General features: G+C 35.5%; 2 protein-coding genes across 2 annotated transcripts in view; both read left to right on the forward strand.

Annotated features, from left to right (window-relative positions):
• The window catches only part of LOC115276682 (olfactory receptor 13C9-like), a 136,476-nt gene extending 128,086 nt beyond the window's left edge, over nucleotides 1–8,390 (forward strand). The window contains 2 exon segments of the mRNA XM_029920747.1: nucleotides 7,891–8,098; nucleotides 8,101–8,390. Of these exon segments, the coding sequence (XP_029776607.1) occupies nucleotides 7,891–8,098; nucleotides 8,101–8,390 (498 nt within the window).
• A 9,998-nt stretch (nucleotides 8,391–18,388) lies between these two features.
• Nucleotides 18,389–19,345, forward strand: LOC115276581 (olfactory receptor 13C2). Its single transcript, XM_029920622.1, has one exon. The coding sequence runs from the start codon at nucleotides 18,389–18,391 to the stop codon at nucleotides 19,343–19,345; it is 957 nt and encodes a 318-aa protein (XP_029776482.1).
• Nucleotides 19,346–22,354: the final 3,009 nt, after the last annotated feature.

Genomic DNA, 22,354 nt, shown 5'->3' on the forward strand with positions numbered 1-22,354 from the left:
ATTGATTTTGAACCCTGCAACTTTACTGAATTCATGGATCATTTCTAGAAGGCTTCTGGTGGAGTCTGCCAGGTTTTCCATGTAGAGTACCATACCACCTGTGAAAAGTGAAAATTTGACTTCATCTTTGCCCATTCTGATGCCTTTTATTTCCTTTTGTTGTCTGATTGCTGATGCTAGAACTTCCAGCACTATGTTACACAACAGTGGTGAGAGTGGACATCCCTGTCATGTCCCTGATCTCAGGGGAAAGCTCTCAGTTTTTCCCATTGAGGATGATATTAGCTGTGGGTTTTTCATAAACTGCTTTTATAATGTTAAATAAGTTTCTTCTATTCTGACTTTCTCAAGGGTTTTTATTAGGAAAGAGCACTGTATTTTGTCATATGTTTTTTCTCCATCTATTGACAGGATCATATGGTTTTTATCTTTTCTTTGGTTAATGTGATGTAACACATTGATGGATTTGCGAATATTGAACCAGCCCTGAAACACAGGAATGAATCTCAGTTGATCATGATGGATAATTCTTTTTATGTGCTGCTGAATTCGATTTGCTAGTTTGTTGTTGAGTATTTTTGTATCTGTATTAATTACGGATAGTAGTCCGTAGGTCTTTTTTTTTTTTTTTTTTTTCTGGGTCTCTGGTTTGGGAATCGAAGTGATGGTGGCTTCATAGAATGAGATTGGAAATTTTCCTTCTATTTCTATTTTTTGGAATAGTTTGAGAAGAATGGGTATTACCTCTGTTTTAATAATCTGGTAGAATTCCCCTGGGAGGCCATCTGGCCCTGGGCTCTTATTCTTGGAAGATCTGATAATGGATTTGATTTCTTCACTGGTTTATAGGTCTGTTCATGCTTTCTGTCTCTTCTTGCTTGAATTTTGGTAGTGCATGTATGTTTAGGAATTTGTCCATTTCCTCTAGATTGTCCAGTTTGTTGGCGTATAGTTTTTCTTGTAATCTCTAATGATTGCTTGCATTTCTAAAGGATTGGTTGAAATAGGTTCATTTTCATTCATGATTTTGTCTATTTGGGTGCTCTCTCTTTTCTTTCTAAGGAGACATGCTAGAGTTTATCAATTTTGTTTATTTTTTTCAAGAAACCAACTCTTGGTTTCATTGGTCTGCTCCACTGTTTTTGTTTTTTGTTTTGGATTCTATATTGTTTATTTCTGCCCTGATTTTTATTATTTATTTTCTTCTGCTGGGTTTGAGGTGCTCTTGCTGCTCACCTTCTAGTTCCATTAGGTGCTCTGCAACTTTTGAGTTTGTGCCCTTTCTAGTTTGTTGAAATCGGCCTGGATTGCAATAAGCTTTCCTCTTAAGACTGCCTTTGCTGCATCTCAGAATGTTTGGGTTGTTGTATTTTCATTTTCATTTGTTTCCATATATTTTTCAATTTTCTCTCGAATTGTCTGTTTCGCCCAATCATTCTTCAATAGGGTGGTTTTTAGCCTCCACATTTTTGGAGGTTTTCCAGACATTTTCCTTTGATTGATTTAAAGTTTCATAGCATTGTAATCTGAAAGTGTGCATGGTATGATCTCTATTTGTTTGTATTTATGAAGGTCTGTTTTATGACCCAGTATGTGATCAATCTTGGAGAATGTGACATGTGCACTTGAGAAGAAGGTGAATTTCCTAACTTCAGGATACAGAGTTCTAAATATATGTATCAGTTCCATCTCTTCGAATGTTTCATTCATGTCCGTTGTTTATTTAGTGATTTTTCTGTCTGGTTTATCTATCCATTGTTGTCAGTGGAGTAGTAAAGTCCCCTGCAGTTAGTACATTCTTATCAATAAGATTGTTTCTGTTTGTGATTAGTTGTTTTATGTACTTGGGTGCTCCCGAATTCAATGCATAGATGTTCATAATTGTTAGCTCTTCCTGATGGAGAGACTCTGTAATTATTATATAATATCCTTCTTCATCTTTTGTTACTGCCTTTACTTTGAATTGCAGTTTGTCTGATATAAGTATGACTACTCCGGCTTTCTTTTGGCTTCCAGTCGCATGATAGAGATTTCTCCATCCCTTTACTTTCAATCTGAAAGTGTCTTCAGGTCTAAGGTGAGTCTCTTGTAGACAGCAAATAGATGGATTTTGTTTTTGTAACCATTCTGCCACCCTGTGTCTTTTTGTTGGTGCATTCAGTTCATTTATATTCAGTATTATTATTGAAAATTATGAGTTTAGATTCATTGTGTTCTCCATAGAATTCATGTTTGTAGTGGTGTCTCTGGCATCTTGTATTCTTTGCAGCATTTCCCTCATAGAGTCCCTCTTAGGATTTCTTGTAGGGCTGGGTTGGTGGTGATGAATTCTCTCAATTTTTGTTTATATGGGAACACCTTTTTCTCTCCTATTTTGAATGACAAGCTTGCTGGGTAAAGGGTTCTTGGCTCCATATTTTTCCTTTTAGTCACATTGAAGATTTCCTGCCATTCCTTCCTGGCTTGCCAAGTTTCATTATAGGTCTGTAACCACTATGATAGATTTCCCTTTGTATATTAAGGCCCTTTTCTTCCTAGCTGCTTTCAAAATTCTCTCTTTATCTTTATATTTTACCAGTTTCACTATGATATGTCATGCCAAAGGTCAATTTAAGTTATATCTTAAGGGGGTTCTTTGTGCCTCTTGAATTTGAATGTCTATTTATTTAGCCAGATTCAGGAAATTCTGTATAATTTGATCCAGCACCCCTTCAGGACACTTTTCTCTTTCTTCTTTTTGAGGAATTCCTATGATATGGATATTGTTCCTTTTGATTGTATCACTCAGGTCTTGAATTCTCCTTTCCTGCTGCTGGATCAATTTCTCTCTGTTTTTTTTTTCTGGGCTTCCTCTTTTACTATTACTCTGTCCTCTAATTTACCTATTCTTTCCTCTGCCTCTCAATTCATGAGGTGGCTGCCTCCATTTTATTATTCACCTCATTTATAGCCTTGTTATAGCTATTTTGAAAGCCCCTAGTCATTGTATCAGTAGCTTCTCTGATGCTTTTTTCAAGGCCAGCGATTAATTTTATAATTGTTCTAAATTCTTGTTCAGTTAAGTTGCTTAGATCTGGTTTGAGTAGTTCTGTGGCTGTGACTTCTTCATGGAGTTTTTTAGTGGAGAGTTCTTTCGTTTTGTCATTTTCACTAGCTTTCTGTCTCTTGTCAATTTTAAAAGCTCATTGTGCACTGTGCACCTGTTAGTATTGCTCTGTTAAAGGATGCTTATTGACTGTCCAGTGCCTGTCATTTCAGGAAATGTTCTTTTAATGGTGACTCTCGGTTTCTCTTGTTGTGCCTTTGATTATTTTATTTCCCTACTCAGCAATATTTGGGACTCTCTGTCATGGGTACTTTGGCTTGTTTCTTGGGGTAGCCCTGAAAAGGAAAACAGACAGACAAACACACAGGGAGAAAAAAAAACATGCAAACTCACAGACAAATAAAACAAACAAACAAATTAAAGAGGGAAAGGAAGAAAAGAAAAGGCAGGGAGAGGAAAAAGAAGAAAAGAAAAGAAGAGAAGAAAAAAATAAAGGGGAGGCAGAAACAACAAAGGACAATGGATGGTCTAAAAGTGTATAACCAGTCAAGGGGAAGGATAAGGATGAGATAAGGGAGGCTATATCTGGATGGCAAGAGGAAGAAAAGGGGGGGGAGAAAGGAAAAAGGAAAATAAAGAATAAAAATAAAAAAAGAAAAAAGGAGTAAAAAAGTAATAACAATAAAAATAAATACAAAAAAAGCAGCAGCTCCCCCTAGAGGATAGGTGTGGTTTGGTGTAGTGGGTCTTGGGGGCTGCTCTGGGAGGCCCAGCCTTGGTGGTTGCAGAGAGAATAATGGCGGCACCCCAAGATCTGTGTCTTCATTCAGGGCAGTGTTTCCATGTTGGCTTGAAGGGCAAATGAACTCTTCCATAGTCTCAAATATTTATTGTTATCTTACTTTTGAACTAGTACCGCCAAAATGCTTTCCTTTTGTAATCAATCATATTTGACTCTAATGTATAGAAGTTTTAAAAATAATTTTTTTGATGTTTATAGTAATAGCTTTATTTGTAAGGCTGAAAACTGGAAACAATAAAAATTTCCTATAAAAAGTGAACGGATATACTGTGGTACAACCATACAATGGAATACTACTCAACAATGAAAGGGAACAACATGATACATGCAAAAAGTTGTTGATGCATAAAGGGATTCATGGCCATAAGGCTGAATAAATGCCAATTCAAAAGGTTATATGCTTTATAATTCCACTTCTATATCATTCTTGAAATAACAGAATTATAAAAATGAGAATTTATCAATGGTTGCCACAGTAGTTGCCACTATGGAGAAGGTATGACTATAAAAGGTTAGCATGAGAGAATTTCTTTAGGGTGACAGAAAAGTTCTGTATCCTGATTGTTGTAGTAGTTATCAGAATTGATATATGTGAATGGGGGTGCCTGGCTGGCTTAGATCAGGTGTGGGACTCTTGATCTCAGTGTTGTAAATGTGAGCCTCACATTGGGTTTAGAAATTATTTTAAAATCCTACAGGGTGCCTCGGTGGCTCAGTTGGTTAAGTGTCCAACTCTGGATTTCAGCTTAGATTATGATCTCACAGTTTGTGAAATTGAGCCCCACATCCAGCTCCACCCTGACAGCATGGAGCCTGCTTGGGATTCTCTTTCTCCTTCTTTTTCTGCTCCTCCCCAACTTGTGCGTGCTTGCACTCTCTTTCTCTTTCCAAACAAACATTAAAAATATCTTTTAACCGCCATCTTGGCTCCTCATGCTAAGCGAAATAAGTCAGGCAGAAAAGGACAGATATCATGTTTGCACTAATAGGTCTAACAGGATAAACCTAACAGAGGACCATGGGGAAAGAAAGTTGGGGAGAGAGAGGGACGCAAAACCAGAGAGACTATTAAATACTGAAAATAAACCAAGGGTTGAAGGGGAAGGGGGAGGGGGAAGGGAGGTGGTGGTAATGGAGGAGGGCACTTGTGGGGAAGAGCACTGGGTGTTATATGGAAACCAATTTGACAATAAACTATTAAAAAATAAGTAAAAATAAAACATTTAAAAATCTTTTAAAAAGTATATATGTGATAAAATTTCATAAAAGTATACAAAAATTCAAATAAGGTCTATCACTAAAAGTACTGTACTAATTTGAATCTCTTTGTTTTGTTAATGAACTATGGTTATACAAGATATCACCACTGAGGCACCTGGGGAATGGTGGGTGAAAGTACACAGGAATTCTTTGTACTAGTTTTTGTAGTTTCTTCTGCATATAAAATTATTTTAAAATACAGCTAAGAAATTGATAGAGAGGTTCTAAATACAATCCGGATTCTAAAAGTTCCCTAAAGCTCTTTATCTAGACCAATGAGATGTGAAAAATTTTAAATCTTGCTCACTTGTGGATTCACCTAAACGCTATTCTACACCTTCCTGTTAATCTTTTTTTTCTCTTCCCTTCTCTTTCATCTTCAGAATGACCTCACAGTCTGATAAAATTGAAATCGCCATATGAAGAGGTCCCTGTTGTTTCCTAATGTGTCAACATCTGATCCTAGTCACACTCAAATCTTATGCCATTGTTAATGACTTCCCAAAACCTGTCTTGGCCCATACATTCTAAATCTCCTCTTTTTAAAATTTTTTTTATTTTTTTAATTTTTTTTTTACAGAGGAAAAAACTGAGGGTGGAAGGGAGTATGGGGGCAAGAGAGTCCGTGAAATGGGTAATGAGCATTGAGGAGGGCTTATGTTGGGATGAGCACTAGGTATTGTGTTGCATGTAAGTGATGAATCATGGCAATCTATTTTCAAAACCAAGAGCACACTGTATGCACTGTATATTAGATAACTTGACAATAAGTTATATATTAAAAAACTGAAACCACTTTAAAAAAGTACCTTTGCCATCAATGTTTTCCAGACCACAAGGCCTGTGATGTTATGGTTCCTCAGAGGTAATACCTTCAGACCTTCATCAACCTCATGGAAAATTTTGTGCAATCAGCTGCAAATAGAAGATCAGTCAAAACAATCTGCTGTGCATTGCAACCTAGGAGGTGAATCAGTCTTCCATTTTGAGGTAATTGCTGAAAACATACTAGTATCACAAGTCCAAGGGGATGTCAGTCCAATGAACTGAGTTGAAATAAGCCAGGTGTTTGGGGGATAGAATATTTTTTACTATAAAGAGTCTGTAGAGAATAGGATTAAAAAATTCAAAAAGTATTTTCTTTGATATAATGAGAAAATGGAGACAAAATTAAAACCTATTACCATAAGAATAATTTGAATATCCAAAAAAGATGGATGTTTAGATGTAGAATTTATCTTACTGGGGATAAAAATTCATTTAGTCAGAGTACAGTTTCTAGGTTCATGTGTTGGTAGTGCTTATGTGTCTAATTGTATCATGTCCCACTGGTCCTGTTAATTTGCTGTACAGTAGGAAGCAGGTTTGCACTCTTGGTTAAGAATGTAAAGTAAGCTTGTGTTCTGATTCTGTGACAGTTTACCTCAGAGCACCAATTTAGTTCTCTTTGGTTCTGTTTAATAAATGTTCGTCCAGTGCTAATCCTGAACAGAGGCAGTCCCTGTCCTAGATCCTCTCACTAGAGGTGCTATTTGGAAAACTTTATTACTTGTTCATAAAGACATATTTTGATTTGTGTGGAAAGTGAATGAAGAAGATCAATGAGTTCTTAGCTAACAGGAAAGCATTTTGATTTTTTTTGTTATGTTTACACGAATATTTTGGGAATTGCTTTGAATAGTTTTTGTTGTTATTGGTAGGGCATTCCTATGGTAACTTAAACCTAATATTTGTCACACACACACACACACACACACACTCACACACACACATTTAACTCTTGTATGAATGAACTGAAATAGTGTTTCTTTAAAAATGTCAACCTGAGTGTCTGGTTTTAAATGTTCCTGGCTTTTGCTATATCTGGCATAACACTCTTTGTTACAAAGTGAGAAGAGTTTCATATAGTATGCATCCATGTCATGAAAATTTTCATCCATGTGATTAAAATTAGTAGTCTGTTTGGCCAAGAAAGACCAGATACCTGAAAAGGTCTGATTGATAAAAAAAATTTTTTTTAAGTTTATTTATTTATTTTGAGAGACTAAGAACGTGCAAACGGGAGAGGCAGAGAGAAAGGAAGAATCTTTAGCAGTCTCTGCACTGTCAGCATAGAGCATGATGTGGGGCTCGAACTCCTGACCAATGAGACATGACCTGACCCCAAATCAAGAGTTGGTGCTTAACTGACAGAGCCCACCCAGTTTCTTCTGATTGACAAAAATTTAAAGTGACTCTTGTAGGAGCATGAAACTTGGGATGGGCATGTAAAAGAATCTGAAAAAAGAACAAGTCAAGAAAGGTGAAGGAAACCAAAATAGTGCTTACCCTCTGCTAGGTGCTTACATGTGCTATTATATTTATACTCCCAAGAACACCACAATGAGACTATTAATTATAGGTAAGCATACTGAGACACACAAGTTAATTGCCCCAGGTCAGATAGCTAGTAACAAGCCTTGTAAGAGGGCACATAGATGTGGGACGCTAGGCCTGAGGTCATTGCTGGCCATAGACAGACTTAATCCATACAGAAAGCATATAGAATATGTGTCCAGGTGTTCTGCACAAAGAACCTCTTTCTGATCCAGGGCACTGACAAGAGTGTTTCAGTGAGGACGAGTGGAGTAATGTGGACTGAATCTACAGTTTTACTAAAGCAGGGTAGGGTTGGGAAAAGGCAAATCTGGGGAAACTGTAGGGGGAGTTCTCATAGCTCATTCTGCAGTACAGACTTGTATGTGGCTATCTGCACCCCTCTAAGATATCCTGTCATAATTAGCAAGGATCCTATGTGCTCATGGGAGCTGGATCCTGGTTTGCTAGGATTATCAACTCTGCAGTACAAACTGCATTTGTGGTACAGTTGACCTTCTGTGGGAATAATGTCTTCAATCATTTCTCCTGTGAAATTCTGGCTGTCATGAAATTGGCCTGTGTTGACATCTCAGGCAATGAGTTCAGCATGCTGGTGGCCACAACACTGTATATTGACTGTTATTAATCATTATCTCTTACACATTAATCCTTGTCAGCATCCTCAAAATTTGCTCTTCTGAGGGGAGAAGCAAAGTCTTTTCCACCTGCTCTGCCCATCTGACTGTGCTGATAATATTCAATGGTTCCATTCTCTTCTTGTACATGGAGCCCAAGTCTAAAGAGGCACTTAAGTCAGAGGACTTGGATGCTACTGAGAAACTGATATCTCTGTTCTATGGGGTGATGAGTCCTATGATGAATCCTTTAATCTACAGTCTCAGAAACAAGGATGTGAAGGAGTGAAACATCTATTTCATAGCAGGTTCTTTAGCAAGTCAAAGGAAAAGGTGATTGGATTTAAACACATTGGACATTGTTGAAACTTTAGAATTATGTGGGAATTTTAGTTACTTTTACTTTTTTTTGCCTTTCATATATTATTTAACAATTTTTTATAATGACATATAGCATTTCAATATTATGACATGCTCACTGTAGAGAATTTGCAAGATACAGGACAGTAGGGTGAGGAAAACAATCATGAGCTCTATTTAATTCCCTCTATCTTCCATCTTAGATATTCACAGATTAAATCTGATGACAAAGGTTAAGACTATTGATGTATCAGATTTACACCCTAGTGAAATAGGCTATAAAGACCTATTAGTGGGATAATTGGGTGGCTCAGCTGTTAAGCATCAGACTCTTGATTTGAGCTAAGGTTTGCTCTCCCAGTTCCTGAGCTTAAGCCCTGCATCGGGTTGTGTGCTGACAACACAGAGCCTGCTTGCAATTCTCTCTCTCCCTCTCTCTCTGCACTTCCTCAATCTAGGTGCCATCTATCAAAATGAACAAACAAACAAACATAAAAACCTATTAATTTTCATACACACACAGAAAGGACTTTTATTTCCTGAAGAATTCCATGTAAGTAGAAAACCTCTTGAGTAAAACATATTGCGTTTGACCTGCAGGCCATCTTGTATACTCAGACTCTACTTCTGTTTTTTTTTTTTTTTTTCTCAAAGCTTAAATCCAACTGCTTCCATATCTTCTCTGGGATGACTGCCTAGGACCTAGTCTTCTATCAGACTTTAAATTTTTGATAAAAACCTTATTAATTTAAGTCAAAATTTTATTTTATCTTTTCTAATGTTTTATTTATTTTTGAGAAAGAGAAAAAAGAGAGAAAGAAGGAGAGAGAGAGAGAGAGAGAGAGAGAGAGAGAGAACAAGTGGGGAGGGGCAGAGAGAGAGGGGGACAGAAAATCCAAAGAGGGCTCTGCACTGTCTGCACTGAAAATGCACAAAAGGTGAGATAATGACCTGAACAGAATCAGATGCTCAACCAAACTGAGCCACCTATATACCCTGAAAGTAGAAATTTTATTATGCATATTTCTCCTCAAAGAAGATAAGAATGGCTTTTTTCTTTATCAGTGTTGTAGAATTAATTCTGAAGAAAAGAAAAACAAGTCACTTTTCTTGATATACCCATATGTTCAGATTTGCTGGCTACATACGTTATCACTGTAATACTAATATGCTTTATTTAATACTTGAGTCTCTATAGGGTTTTCCATTCAGAAAATTTGTTTTGGAAGGTTTTTCTGTTTTTCCAATTCTCATTTAATCATGATTTTGTGACTTGGAAAACATAAATTTCCGGACACTCTGGAAAGGAATTACTGCATAGAAACACTTCCATATTATTATTTAAAATAATAATGAAATATTTATTTTCATCCAGAGTATATTTTATCATTGATAATTAATCCTTGATTGATATATACAGCATATGAGGCCCTCTTTGCTTTGGTCTGTTTAGTTTCATTTTCCACCAACCCTCACATGCCTCTGTATTCATATTCTTGTGATGCTGCATTATATCCTGTCTTCATCATGCTACTTCTTGTCTTATACCATGGTGTTATTGTTTCTTCTTCCTGGATGCCCTTTTTCATATTATTTACCTCTCAAATCCCACAAATTAAGGTCAGTTCCAGTATCACCACTCCTGGCAAGTATGTCTTGATCCTGAGTTACATGTCACTTATACTTCCAGAGCACTCTAAACAATAATTTTATTTTATTTTTTATTTTTATTAAGAGAAAGATGAAGGGAGAAGCTGAGTGGGAGGGAGATAGAGAATCTGAAGCAGCCTCCACTCCCAGCACAGAGCCCTACTTGCAGCTCAGTCTTAGGACTATGAGATCATTCAGGACCTGAGATGAAATCAGTAGTCAGACACTTAACCACTGAGCCACGCAGGTGCCCATAAAACATCATTTTAATTTCAGCATTACCCCCTTTTATTGAAATCATCTGATTACACGGATATTTTTCTCGCTACCTCTAGGACAGGTAGAAACTGCATCTTGGGCATTTTTATTTTTGCAGAAATTCTTACTGTCAGCTTCATTAAGTATGTATGCAATAAACATCACGTAAACAGTGATTCTTAGAATATATAAAACACCTAATAGAATATGAGTAGAGGACATGAGTACACAACACATATGAAAGAAAATACAGCTATTTAAGACTCACACGAAAGTTAAATATTTTAGTAGTTAAAAATTTCACGTAAAGCCGTGATGAGATACTGTTTTAAGCCCTTTAGATTACACACACACACACAAAAGATCCCCAAACTGTAAAAAGCATCAATGATGATAACAGCAAGAGAAAATTAGCAATACTGTTAACACTAGGGGGAGCATAAATTAGTATTATCTTTTAGATTTATAAAACTCATTTTTTTACCCCATTATATCACTCCTAGAATTCGATTTTAACAAAGTAATTTGAACTTATTTTGTTAAAAAGTATTCTAAAAAGGAAAAGAAAATATATCATTCAAAAGTATGCAGCCTTAAGGTTCCTCATTGGATCCTCGGGGAAGCACATGAGTTTAGCTTGTTATTATACTGTATTCTTTCTGAACTATGATTTCAGCTTTGTTTCTTAAACTTTTATATAGTATCTGAGGATATCTTTTCTTTCCTTGCCTAACCTTCATTTCCCTTCTCCTTCTTTCTAAAAAAAATGTCCTTTTCTGTACAAAGACTGTGAATTACTTTTAGAATATTTACAATGTGAATATATGTTCATTCAAAAAGTAGACTTTTACTGTAAGCTAATTTATAAAGTGAATATAAAATTGTATTGTAAATAACCTCTACTTCCAAAAAAGGTTGTGTGTGTGTGTGTGTGTGTGTGTGTGTGTGTGTGTGTGTTATGTTTGCCTGTGTGTGGGAGAGGGAGGAAAAGAGATTGAAAAATTGAGAAAGAAATCAGACAGGGAAATTTTGATGAGAATACATGAGCCCCTTTATGATTTTTGTGTGAAACAAAGTAATAGGTCTCCTGTAATTAGGTCTTTAGGGCTTAATTTCTGAAGTCTCATGTTTTATACATAATTCATTTAGGAAGCAATTTAAAGGTGTCCATAGAGGTTTGGAGAGGTCCTGAAGAACATTTAAATTGTGTCCTAAAGCATGGAGCAGATTCTTTAGATATTTGTGGGTCTCCACAATGGGGCAGTGGTTTAGCCTGGGCTAAATTGCCCCATTCCTAAAATGTATGGTTAAATATTAATTTCCCTCTTATTTTGAACTAGAGGCTTCTAATGGTGTTTTATCTGAACTATATCTTTGTATTCACACCTGTAACAATTATGTTTCATACTATAAATGTCAAAAAATCAGTGAATTTCTATGGCAAAATGTTACTCACTAGTAGCTGCCTATGGAGCTATTAATGAGTAACATTGGAGCCTCAGCTACTAATGAGGAATCATGAAGATTGGCTGCAAGTAGAAAAGCAGGAGAAAATCACCTGCTGTGGCTGCTACCTAGAGAGACAGGCAGTCTCTTGTTTGAAGGTAGGTTACTGCAAAGACAGGAAACAAATTTACCATGGATAAGCAGGAACTGGACTGATGGTTTCAAAGTGTCGAGTCTGAACATGGGATGTTTTTCTCACAGAGAGATTGAGCGTTGGAACTTAAGAGTCTATTGACTGAGCTGAGGTGGGGGAAAAAGAGCTATGAGACCAAAAGAGGAGTTCTGTATGCAAAGACCATTGCACAACCAACTAGTAGGAGTTTGCCCAGCAGGATGAATTACTTTTTATTAATGTGCAGCTTTTTAGTGTAGTACATAGTATTTGGACACTGTTATCTTCTTGAATTAATTGAGGCTTACTATAGGATGTACAGTAGACTCTGTGTTTTGTAGTATAGAATTAATAACAGACAAGTAATCTCTAGTCCCCCAGCAACTCAGTTCCATTTGGTTCAGTCACCTAAGATCAAGGTGAACTATGCGCCACATACTGTCTATGGCCTCTTTATATAGAGATAACAACTGAGGAGTATCCTATAACCAATTTGGAATTTTTAAAATAAACCTAACATTATCATTTCCTGAGATCTGAAAAAATAAATTTACCAAAGCAGTACACAGCCAGAAAGAGACCTGCTTGAGCATTATTCTAGTATGTTTTGAATATTTGCTTTTCGATCATTAGGTTATAATTGTAAAAGTGAGTAACTTTTCCTTTTCCTTTTTATGTCAAGAGGCTTGCAAAAAATGTTAAAATAGTTTTAGTCAAAAAAGTTAGTCATGTATCTTAAGACAAGGAACACACTGGTACCTTACTACAACCCTATCTTTTTATAGAGGGGATTGAACTTGATATAAGGCAAGTCTTTGAGATGATTTTTCCATTTTGGCACCTAATTTGCTGGTGTCCAGAGGATTGGAGTGACTGCGATAAAGTGTATTAGGATTTGTACATAGGATGAAAATAATACCATTTGTTAGAACAGTGTGTGATCTGATTAAGCTTTAAGCTACGTATACTTGATAAAGAAATGACAGAGAGATAAAGAGATGTAAATGGTGAAGGAAACCACTAACGATGGGAACCATTGTTGTGCCAATTGCACTATATACACCAGCTCATTTAATCATATCAACAATAATATGATATAGGTGTTTTTATCTTTATTCTATAGAGAGGGATGGTGATGATCAGAAACATGCCCAGGCCATCTAGTTAAGAGGCAGAGATGGTGTTTGACCTAGGTTTGGCTCCAGATTTGTGTTTGATAGTGGTATGGAATGTGCTTGATAGACTATCACTAGCATGGAGATAGCTAATGGAACAATGGCCTTGACAGAGATGATTTTTTACAGATGTGCATATAATCTTCACTATTCAAAAAACCCTGGTGTATATAATACCCTTTGGGGTCTCAAGTGGTTTGAGCCCTAACCCAGAAAAATATAAAAAATTCTATAGGATGCAACTCTTATAAAAAGTTAAAGAATTTTGAAAAGCTAAGGCAAAGAGGAGTTTAGAAGAATAAAATCAGATTGGTCTTTGGGTGATCCCAAGTAGACTAGTTATGGCCTGAGAATGAGAAGATGGACCCTAGGTTCATAGCAAAGTGCCTCATAACATTATGTGGACGAAGGATTTAAGAATGGAACAAGAAAAACAGCTGGCATTTTGATCTGTACTTTTGTTCTGGGACTTTTACTAGTTCATAAAAGCAATAATGCATTTAGTGGAGAGGAAATGACAGGATAGAAGGATAGACCCTAAATCTGGTCAGAGGGTAGTTTACATCTTGATAGTGGGACAAGAGGTAGTTCTGGGCCTGAAACTCCTAATGAAACTATGTAAAGTGTCTTGAGTATTGAAAATGTGGCTATATTTAAAGTACCTGTTAATCTTCAATTCTCAATTAGTGCATAATACTGAAGAAGTTAGAAAAATTTTTTAAACATACAGGCTTGTATCCTATGGCATTGGATGGCTTGATATAGTATACTTCCAGAAACCTGAAAGGAAAGAGAATCTCAAGATTCAAGGCAGTGAATCTCAAGAGCTTAAATGTTGCTTTTTAAATGAATAAGCAATATATATTTATAAAGTGCCAAAATTTTAAAAAGTACTAAAAGATGTATAGTACACAACCTACTTTCCACTCCTGTTTATCAGCTATCCATTTCCTTTTCTGGAGATACCTATTGTTTTCTTTTTCTAGAGATATTCTATATGTGAGCAAAAATGTGTGAATGTGTATATATATTACACACACACACACATATAATCTTTTTTCACAAATGTTAGCACGTAATATATACTATTCTGAACATCAATTTTCCAGTTAATATTTCTTAAAGATATTTGTACATCAGTGCACAAAAAGCCCCCATATTCTTTTTGATAACAAAATAATATTCCAATATTTCTATGTTCCCTTATCCTGGAAATGTAAATTCTTTCTGCATCTGCTAATACAGACAATACATTATTAATGAATCAATTTGTATGTAAATCACTTTACACATGTGCTAGCATAACTGGTAATAATTACTTAGAAGTAAATCTGTGGTCAAAGGTTACATGTATGCTTTTATGATTTTGATAGATATTTCCAAATTCTCCTCCACAGAGGATATAACAATTAAAGTGTACATTGAGAATATAGGAGTTCCTGTCTTCTTGCCTTTAGGAGGCAATCAGTAGAGGTGAAACCATGACTTGTCCTTATCAGATGAGTGCATAGACATCTAGACATCTAAAGAATGGGTCACAGTAAGAGATGTTAGGAAAATTCTCTGTAAGCTCCCTGTAATGTTGGTCACTCAGTTTCTTGAAAACTTTTTTTAGTATATATATATATATATGTGTGTGTGTGTGTGTGTGTGTAGTGTTTGTATATTCTTACTTCTATGTATAATTATTATTATATATAAAGTTTAATGTACCAAATAAAATAAAGATGTCAATTAACAACAGATAACTTATATACACATATGTATGTATAATATATATATATTTACATATATACTTATATATTACATGTTATACATATATTTGTCATAGATAATACATAACTACATATTATATGTTACACATAATTATCTATATTATTTCCTTAGGGTATATTCTGAAATGTAGAATTTGATAGAAAAATGCATTTTTGTCTGAAATTAAAAAAAAGAAGATATTTGATAATATACAAAAATTTAGATAATCTCTTTATTCACATTCTCATCTGAGGAAAATTCTGCAAATACACTCTAACCAAACCCAAATATAAATTAAAATGTGGTCCTGAAGAGAATAGAAGAGAAATAGAAGAGGGAGGAACTGATGGTAATCAATGAGTAGATATAGAGGCAAATACATTGACGAAGACTGTCCAATATGTATAATGTAAGGGCTGAGGAAGAACTCTCAGAAAGAGACATTGCAAGGAAATTATAAACACTTCTTCATTATCTCACTGACATTTGGGAATTTGAGAATAAAAATGGAGGAATAAAAGTATTCCTGTAGTTCTGTCTTCATTTAGTGTTTGAGTGATAGTTTAGGAGATTAGACAGCACTCTAGTAGAAAAAATAATCATTATGAGCAAATGGTTGGGTCGTGTAAGTCAAATTAGATAAAGAGAAGGTATCCACTTATGGAATGGTAAAATTGAGTAGAATGTTCAAGTTAATGAAAACAAATAGTGAATGACAACTTAACCAGCAAAAAAAGGAAGTAGGAAAAAAAGAGAATGCACTAGCATAAAATAAATAAGTTATAAAAATAAAGTACATGGAAAGAAGAAAGTGAAGTCCATTCATAATTATATTTTAAAGTGAATGGACTCAATATTCTCATATAAGATAGACTGTAAAAGGAGATTAAAAATTTAAACCCAAATATACATTACTTATAAGTAATATACTTAAAGTGAGAAAGAAAAGTTGAAAATTAAGGGATACATAAAGAGCAGGCAAAAGCTTCCAAACTAAGAGAAAGTAGGAGTGTAATAGCAATATCCTAAAAGTAGAATTTAACATGAGAAAGGTTAATTAAGCACACTCTCAATTTATAAAGATTATCAGCCATAAACAACACAGAAGCTAAGCATATAAAAAAATCCTGGTTATAGAGGCAGAACATGCTTACAAATATTTATATATAATTCATTAATTATAGATGACAAAAATTAATTATTTCAAAGGTTTCAACAATACATTAAATAAACTTGATTATATGTATACATATATACATGTATTGTGTATCTATATATAACCACATGTCTTTCTCAAAGAGAATTCACATCTTTTGTTAACATTTACAACATGGATCAAGTAACTGGCTGTCAAACTCACCATAACTAGAGAATTATAGGTCATTTCTCATATCATAATAAAATAAAATTGGAACTAACAGGAATCTAACACAAATATCTAGTGACTAGTTCAAAAAACACACCTGGGTGACTCATGGTTTAAAGGGGAAAAGGAAAAATAATGATCTAGAAGGCAATGAACAGAACATTTCATATCAAAATCTAAGTTTTTAGGAACCAAAGTATTTTAAGAGCATTAACTAGAGTTAGCATAAAGAAAAAGTGAAATATTAAAGATTTAGCTCTTATTTCATGAAATTAGAAAATCTAAATAAGCTTGAAAATTTTACAAACAAAACTTAATAAAACAGAGGAAAAAAGTGAAAGGATAAATCTATCCAAAGGCCTCCTTTCCCTTTTTGAGAAGATCTATAATATAGGAGAATGCCTTGTGAAGCTAATACAAAAAAAATATCACTTAAGAAGAATAAGGAAAAAGGAGATAGAACTTCTCACAAGGGAGATCACAGATTATAAGGATTAACTGCAGCCCTATGACAACACACTTGTAGCAAAATATAAAGTATCAAAATGAACTTCTCTCAAATCACCATGTTGATAATCTTGATTCTTTCTGAACAATCACCTATTTTGGTCTGATATTTCTTTTGAAACGTTAGTATTATCAATTAGATTACAAGGTAATCTAGTTTATGAGTCAAGTTCTCTGCAAAGTGAATAATTAAGAAATTATATTCTGCAGCCATATAGCTTGGGTTAACTCTGTTATACCATTTGTTTAGCCATATGACCTTGACCTTAGGCAAGTGCTTAACTTTTATGTGCTTTATTTTCCTTCTCTGTTAATAAAGATGATGATGCTAGTAACAGTAATTGCCTAATAGGGATGCTATTCAGACTAAATAAGGTAATGCATAAAGTAAGCCATTAGTGCGATTGACACATGGTGACACATATTAGTCATTATTTTGTCTCTCACTTTATTCCTTTATTCAACATATATTTTTTTTCTCCATAATATTTTATTGTCAAATTGTTTTCCATACAACACCCAGTGCTCTTCCCCTTAAGTGCCCTCCACCATCACCACCACCTCTTTTCCCCCCTTCCCCTTCAACCCTCAGTTCATTCTCAGCATTCAATAGTCTCTCAACTTTTGCATTCCTCTCTCTCCCCAACTCTCTCTCCCTCCTCGGTTCCCCCTGGTTCTCCAGATATTTTTAAACATCTATATCTGTATCCACTTCACTATAGGTACTGAACTGTGTAAGTAAACAAGAATGGTACCTACCTACCTTTATAAAGTTTACACGCTACTGGTCAAGACAGATAGTAAATATAACATTAAAATTTCAAGGAATGACAAGATCATTTATTTATTGTGTGGTGATATGTGCCAATAAAAATGCTTATTGTTCAGTTACACATAAAATACAATGCTAAGGTTTTATTATAATATGTAGTTCATAAATGTGATTATAAAAATGATACAAAGGCCAGACTTCGGGGTATCTGGGTGACTCAGTCGGTTGAGCGTACAGCTTCAGCTCAGGTCATGATTTCTCGGTTCGTGGGTTTGAGCCCCGTGTCAGGCCGTGCTGACAGCTAGCTGAGAGCCTAGAGCCTGCTTCAGATTCTGTATCTCTTTCTCTCTCTGCCATTCCCCTATTCATGCTCTGTCTCTCTCTGTTTCTAAAAAATAAATATGTAAAAAAAAAAAAAAAGGCCAGACTTCAGACAGGAAGGCTTAGGGTTGAATCTTACTTAGCTCTGATATATATTTACCTTTGGTCAAGATAATATGTAATATTTATACATTAATTTGCTTAATATTTATACTTTAGTTTATCTGTAAAATGTGGATAACACCTCTATTTTAGCACTATGATGAGCTTAAGTAAATTACATGATATAGTGCATGTCGCTTAAAACATGTTAGTTTCTTCTTCCCTGCTTTGGTTCACTTTTTTACTTCTATTTTTTTCTTTGGTCTTTTCCTTTAAAAATATTTTTCCCTTCTGGAAGTATATGGTACTTATAAACTAGTACACATATGAAAGAAATCATAACAAGATACACATTTTGTTTTAACAAATTCTAATGTCTTACAGGTAAAAGAAAAACAGTAAAATGGAATGGGAAAATCAAACCATTCTGGTGGAATTCTTTTTAAAGGGACTTTCTGGCTACCCAACGCTTGAGCTGCTATTTTTTGTCCTAATCTTACTAATGTATGTTGTCATCCTTCTGGGCAATGGCACCCTTATTGTAATCAGCATCTGGGATGCCCACCTTTACACCCCTATGTACTTCTTCCTGGGGAACCTCTCCTTCTTGGACATCTGCTACACCACCACCTCCATTCCCTCCACACTGGTGAGCTTCCTCTCAGAAAGAAAGACCATCTCCTTCTCTGGCTGTGCAGTGCAGATGTTCCTTGGCTTGGCCATGGGGACAACAGAGTGTGTGCTCCTGGGCATGATGGCCTTTGACCGGTATGTGGCTATCTGCAACCCTCTAAGATATCCTGTCATCATGAGCAAGGATTCCTACGTGCCCATGGCAGCTGGGTCCTGGATCATAGGAGTCATCAACTCTGCAGTACAAACTGCATTTGTAGTACAATTGCCTTTCTGTAGGAATAACGTCATCAATCATTTCTCCTGTGAAATTCTGGCTGTCATGAAACTAGCCTGTGCTGACATCTCAGGCAACGAGTTCATCATGCTTGTGGCCACAACACTGTTTATATTGACACCACTGTTATTAATCATTATCTCTTACACATTAATCCTTGTCAGCATCCTCAAAATTAGCTCTTCTGAGGGGAGAAGCAAAGCCTTCTCCACCTGCTCCGCCCATCTGACTGTGGTGATAATATTCTATGGAACCATTCTCTTCATGTACATGAAGCCCAAGTCTAAAGACACACTTAATTCAGAGGACTTGGATGCTACTGACAAACTGATATCCCTGTTCTATGGGGTTATTACTCCTATGATGAATCCTTTAATCTACAGTCTTAGGAACAAAGATGTTAAGGAGGCAGTAAAACACTTACTGAGAAGAAGTGTGTTTAAAAAGTAAATGGGAAAGGTTCAGGTAATTTTTATAATCACATTGTAGAAATCAATTAGGGAAACTAAAGAGCCAAATAGATAGGTTCTTGCTGCTGTGTCAAGTTCATCTCTCAAATTTCTCAAGCTCTAAAATATTTTTTGATGCAGTGCATAATGAAAATAAGTAAATAAATGTCCATATTTTAGGGGTTATCGATTGTATTTTGCAAAGCTTGATTTTGAGGACAATCGATAGTTAATAGATTTCCAGACAGGAGAATGTTACACTTGTATTAAATCCTTTAAAATGCTTTGTGATACTGGCACAAAAACAGACACTCAGATCAATGGAACAGAATAGAGAACCCAGAAGTGGACCCACAAATATATGGGCAACTAATCTTTGACAAAGAAGCAAAAGATAGTCTCTTGAGCAAATGGTGCTGGGAAAACTAGACAGCAACATGCAGAAAAATGAACCTGGACCACTTTCTTATACCATATACAAAAATAAACTCAAAATGGATGAAAGACCTAAATATAAGACAAGAGGCCATCAAAATCCTAGAGGAGAAAGCAGGCAAAACCCTCTTTGACCTTGACTGCAGTAACTTCTTATCCAACACCTATCTGGCGGCAAGGGAAACAAAAGCAAAAATGAACTATTGGAACCTTATCAAAATAAACAGCTTCTGCACAGCGAAGGAACCAATCGATTTCTTTATTGGTGATGGGTCTGTTCTTCCTGTTTAAGTTTTGGTAGTTTATATATTTCTTAGGAATTTGTCCATTTCTTCCAGATTGCCCATTTTATTGGCATATAGTTGCTTATAACATTCTCTTATTATTGTTTTTATTTCACTGTGTTGGTTGTGATTTCTTCTCTTTCATTCTTGATTTTATTTATTCGAGTCCTTTCCTTTATCTTTTCTATCAAACTGGCTAGTGGTTTATCAGTTTTGTTAATTCTTTCGAAGAATCCGCTTCTGGTTTCATTGATCTGTTCTACTGTTGTTTGTTTTGTTTTGTTTTGTTTTTGTTTCAATAGCATTGATTTCTGCTCTAATCTTTATTATTTCCTGTCTTCTGCTGGTTTGGGGTTTTATTTGCTCTTCTCTTTCCAGCTCTTTAAGGTATAAGGGTTGTGTATCTGCTACCTTTCTTCCTTCTTTAGGAATGCCTGGATTGCTATATACTTCCCTTTTATGACCGTCTTTACTGCATCTCAGAGGTTTTGGGCTTTGGTGTTACCATTTTCACTGGCTTCCATGTACTTTGTAATTTCCTCTTTAACTTCTTGGTTAGCCCATTTATTCTTTAGAAGGATGTTCTTTACTCTCCAAGTATTTGTTACCTTTCCAAATTTTTTCTTGTGGTTGATGTCGAATTTCATAGCATTGTGGTCTAAATATATGCACGGTATGACCTCAATCATTTTTTACTTGTTGAAGGTTGATTTGTGGCCCAGTATGTGGTCTATTCTGGAGAATGTTCCATGTACACTAGAGAAGAATGTGTAATCTGTTGCTTTAGGATGAAATGTCCTGAATATATCTGTTAAGTCCATCTAGTCCAGTTTGTCATTCAAAGCCATTGTTTCCTTGTTAATTTTCTGATTAGATGATCTGTCCATTGCTGTAAATGGGGTGTTGAAGTCCCCTACAATTACGATATTATTATCAATGAGTTTCTTTATGTTTGTGATTAATTGATTTATATATTTGGGTGCTTTTGCATTTGGAGCACAAATGTTTACAAATGTTAGGTCTTCTTGATGGATAGACCCCTTAATTATAATATAAGGCCCTTCTTCATATCTTGTTACAGTCTTTGTTTTAAAGTCTAGGTTGTCTGATGTAAGTATGACTTCTCTGGCTTTCTTTTGGTGACCATTAGCATGATACATGGTTCTCCATCCCCTTACTTTCAATCTGAAAGTGTCTTGAGGTCTAAAGTGGGTCTCTTGTAAACAGCATATAGATAGATCTTGTTTTCTTATCCATTCTGATACCATATGTCTTTTGATTATAGCACTTAGTCCACTGACATTTAGAGTGAGTACTGAATGATATGAATTTATTGCCATTATGTTGCTTGTAGAGTTGGAGTTTCTGGTGGTGTTCTCTGTCCTTTCTAGTCTTTGTTGCTTTTGCTCTTTATTTATTCATTATTTTTCATATCTTCTCCCCTCATAGGGTCCCCCTTAAAATTTCTCCCAGGACTTGTTCACTGGTCATGAACTCCTTTAATTTTTGTCTGGGAAACTTTTAATCTCTCCTTCTGTTTTGAATGACAGCCTTTCTGGATAAAGAATTCTTGGCTGCATATTTTTGTGATTCAGTACATTAACTGTATCCTGCCACTCCTTTCTGGCCTGCCAAGATTCTGTGGATAGGTCTGCTATAAACCTGATCTGTCTTTCCTTGTAGGTTAAGGACTTTTTTTCCCCCTTTCTGCTTTTATGATTCTTTCCTTGCCTGAGTATTTTGTTAATTTGGCTATGATATGCCTTGTTGATGGTTGGTTTTTGTAGAATCGAATGGGAGTCCTCTGCGCTTCCTGGATTTTGAGGTCTGTGTTTTTCCACAGGTTAGGAAGATTTTCCACTATGATTTGCTCACATAACCCTTCTACCCTTTTTTCTCTCTCTTCATCTTCTGGGCCCCCTTTTATTCTGATGTTGTTCCTTTTTAATGAGTCACTGATTTCTCTAATTCTTACATCGTGCTTTTGTCTTAGTTTTCCTCTTTTTTCCTGCTTCATTATTCTCCATAAGTTTGTCCTCTGTATCATTGAACTGCTGCTCTGCCTCATCCATCGTTGCCACCATGGCATCCATTTGAGATTGCAGCTCAGTTATAGCATTTTTTCTTTCATCCTGACTTTTCTTCTTTTATCTCTACAGAAAGGCATTCTAATCTATTTTCAACTCCAGCTGGTATTCTTATTATTATAATTCTAAATTCTGGTTCAGACATCTTGCTTGTATCTGTATTCATTAAGTACCTGGCTGTAGTTTCCTCCTGTACTTTCTTTT

Source organism: Suricata suricatta, chromosome 13, assembly GCF_006229205.1.
Source record: "Suricata suricatta isolate VVHF042 chromosome 13, meerkat_22Aug2017_6uvM2_HiC, whole genome shotgun sequence".
NCBI lineage: Eukaryota > Metazoa > Chordata > Mammalia > Carnivora > Herpestidae > Suricata > Suricata suricatta.

Coding starts and splice junctions, on each gene's coding strand:
- LOC115276581 (XM_029920622.1), top strand. CDS start 18,389: ATGGAATGGGAAAATCAAACCATTCTGGTGGAATTCTTTTTAAAGGGA.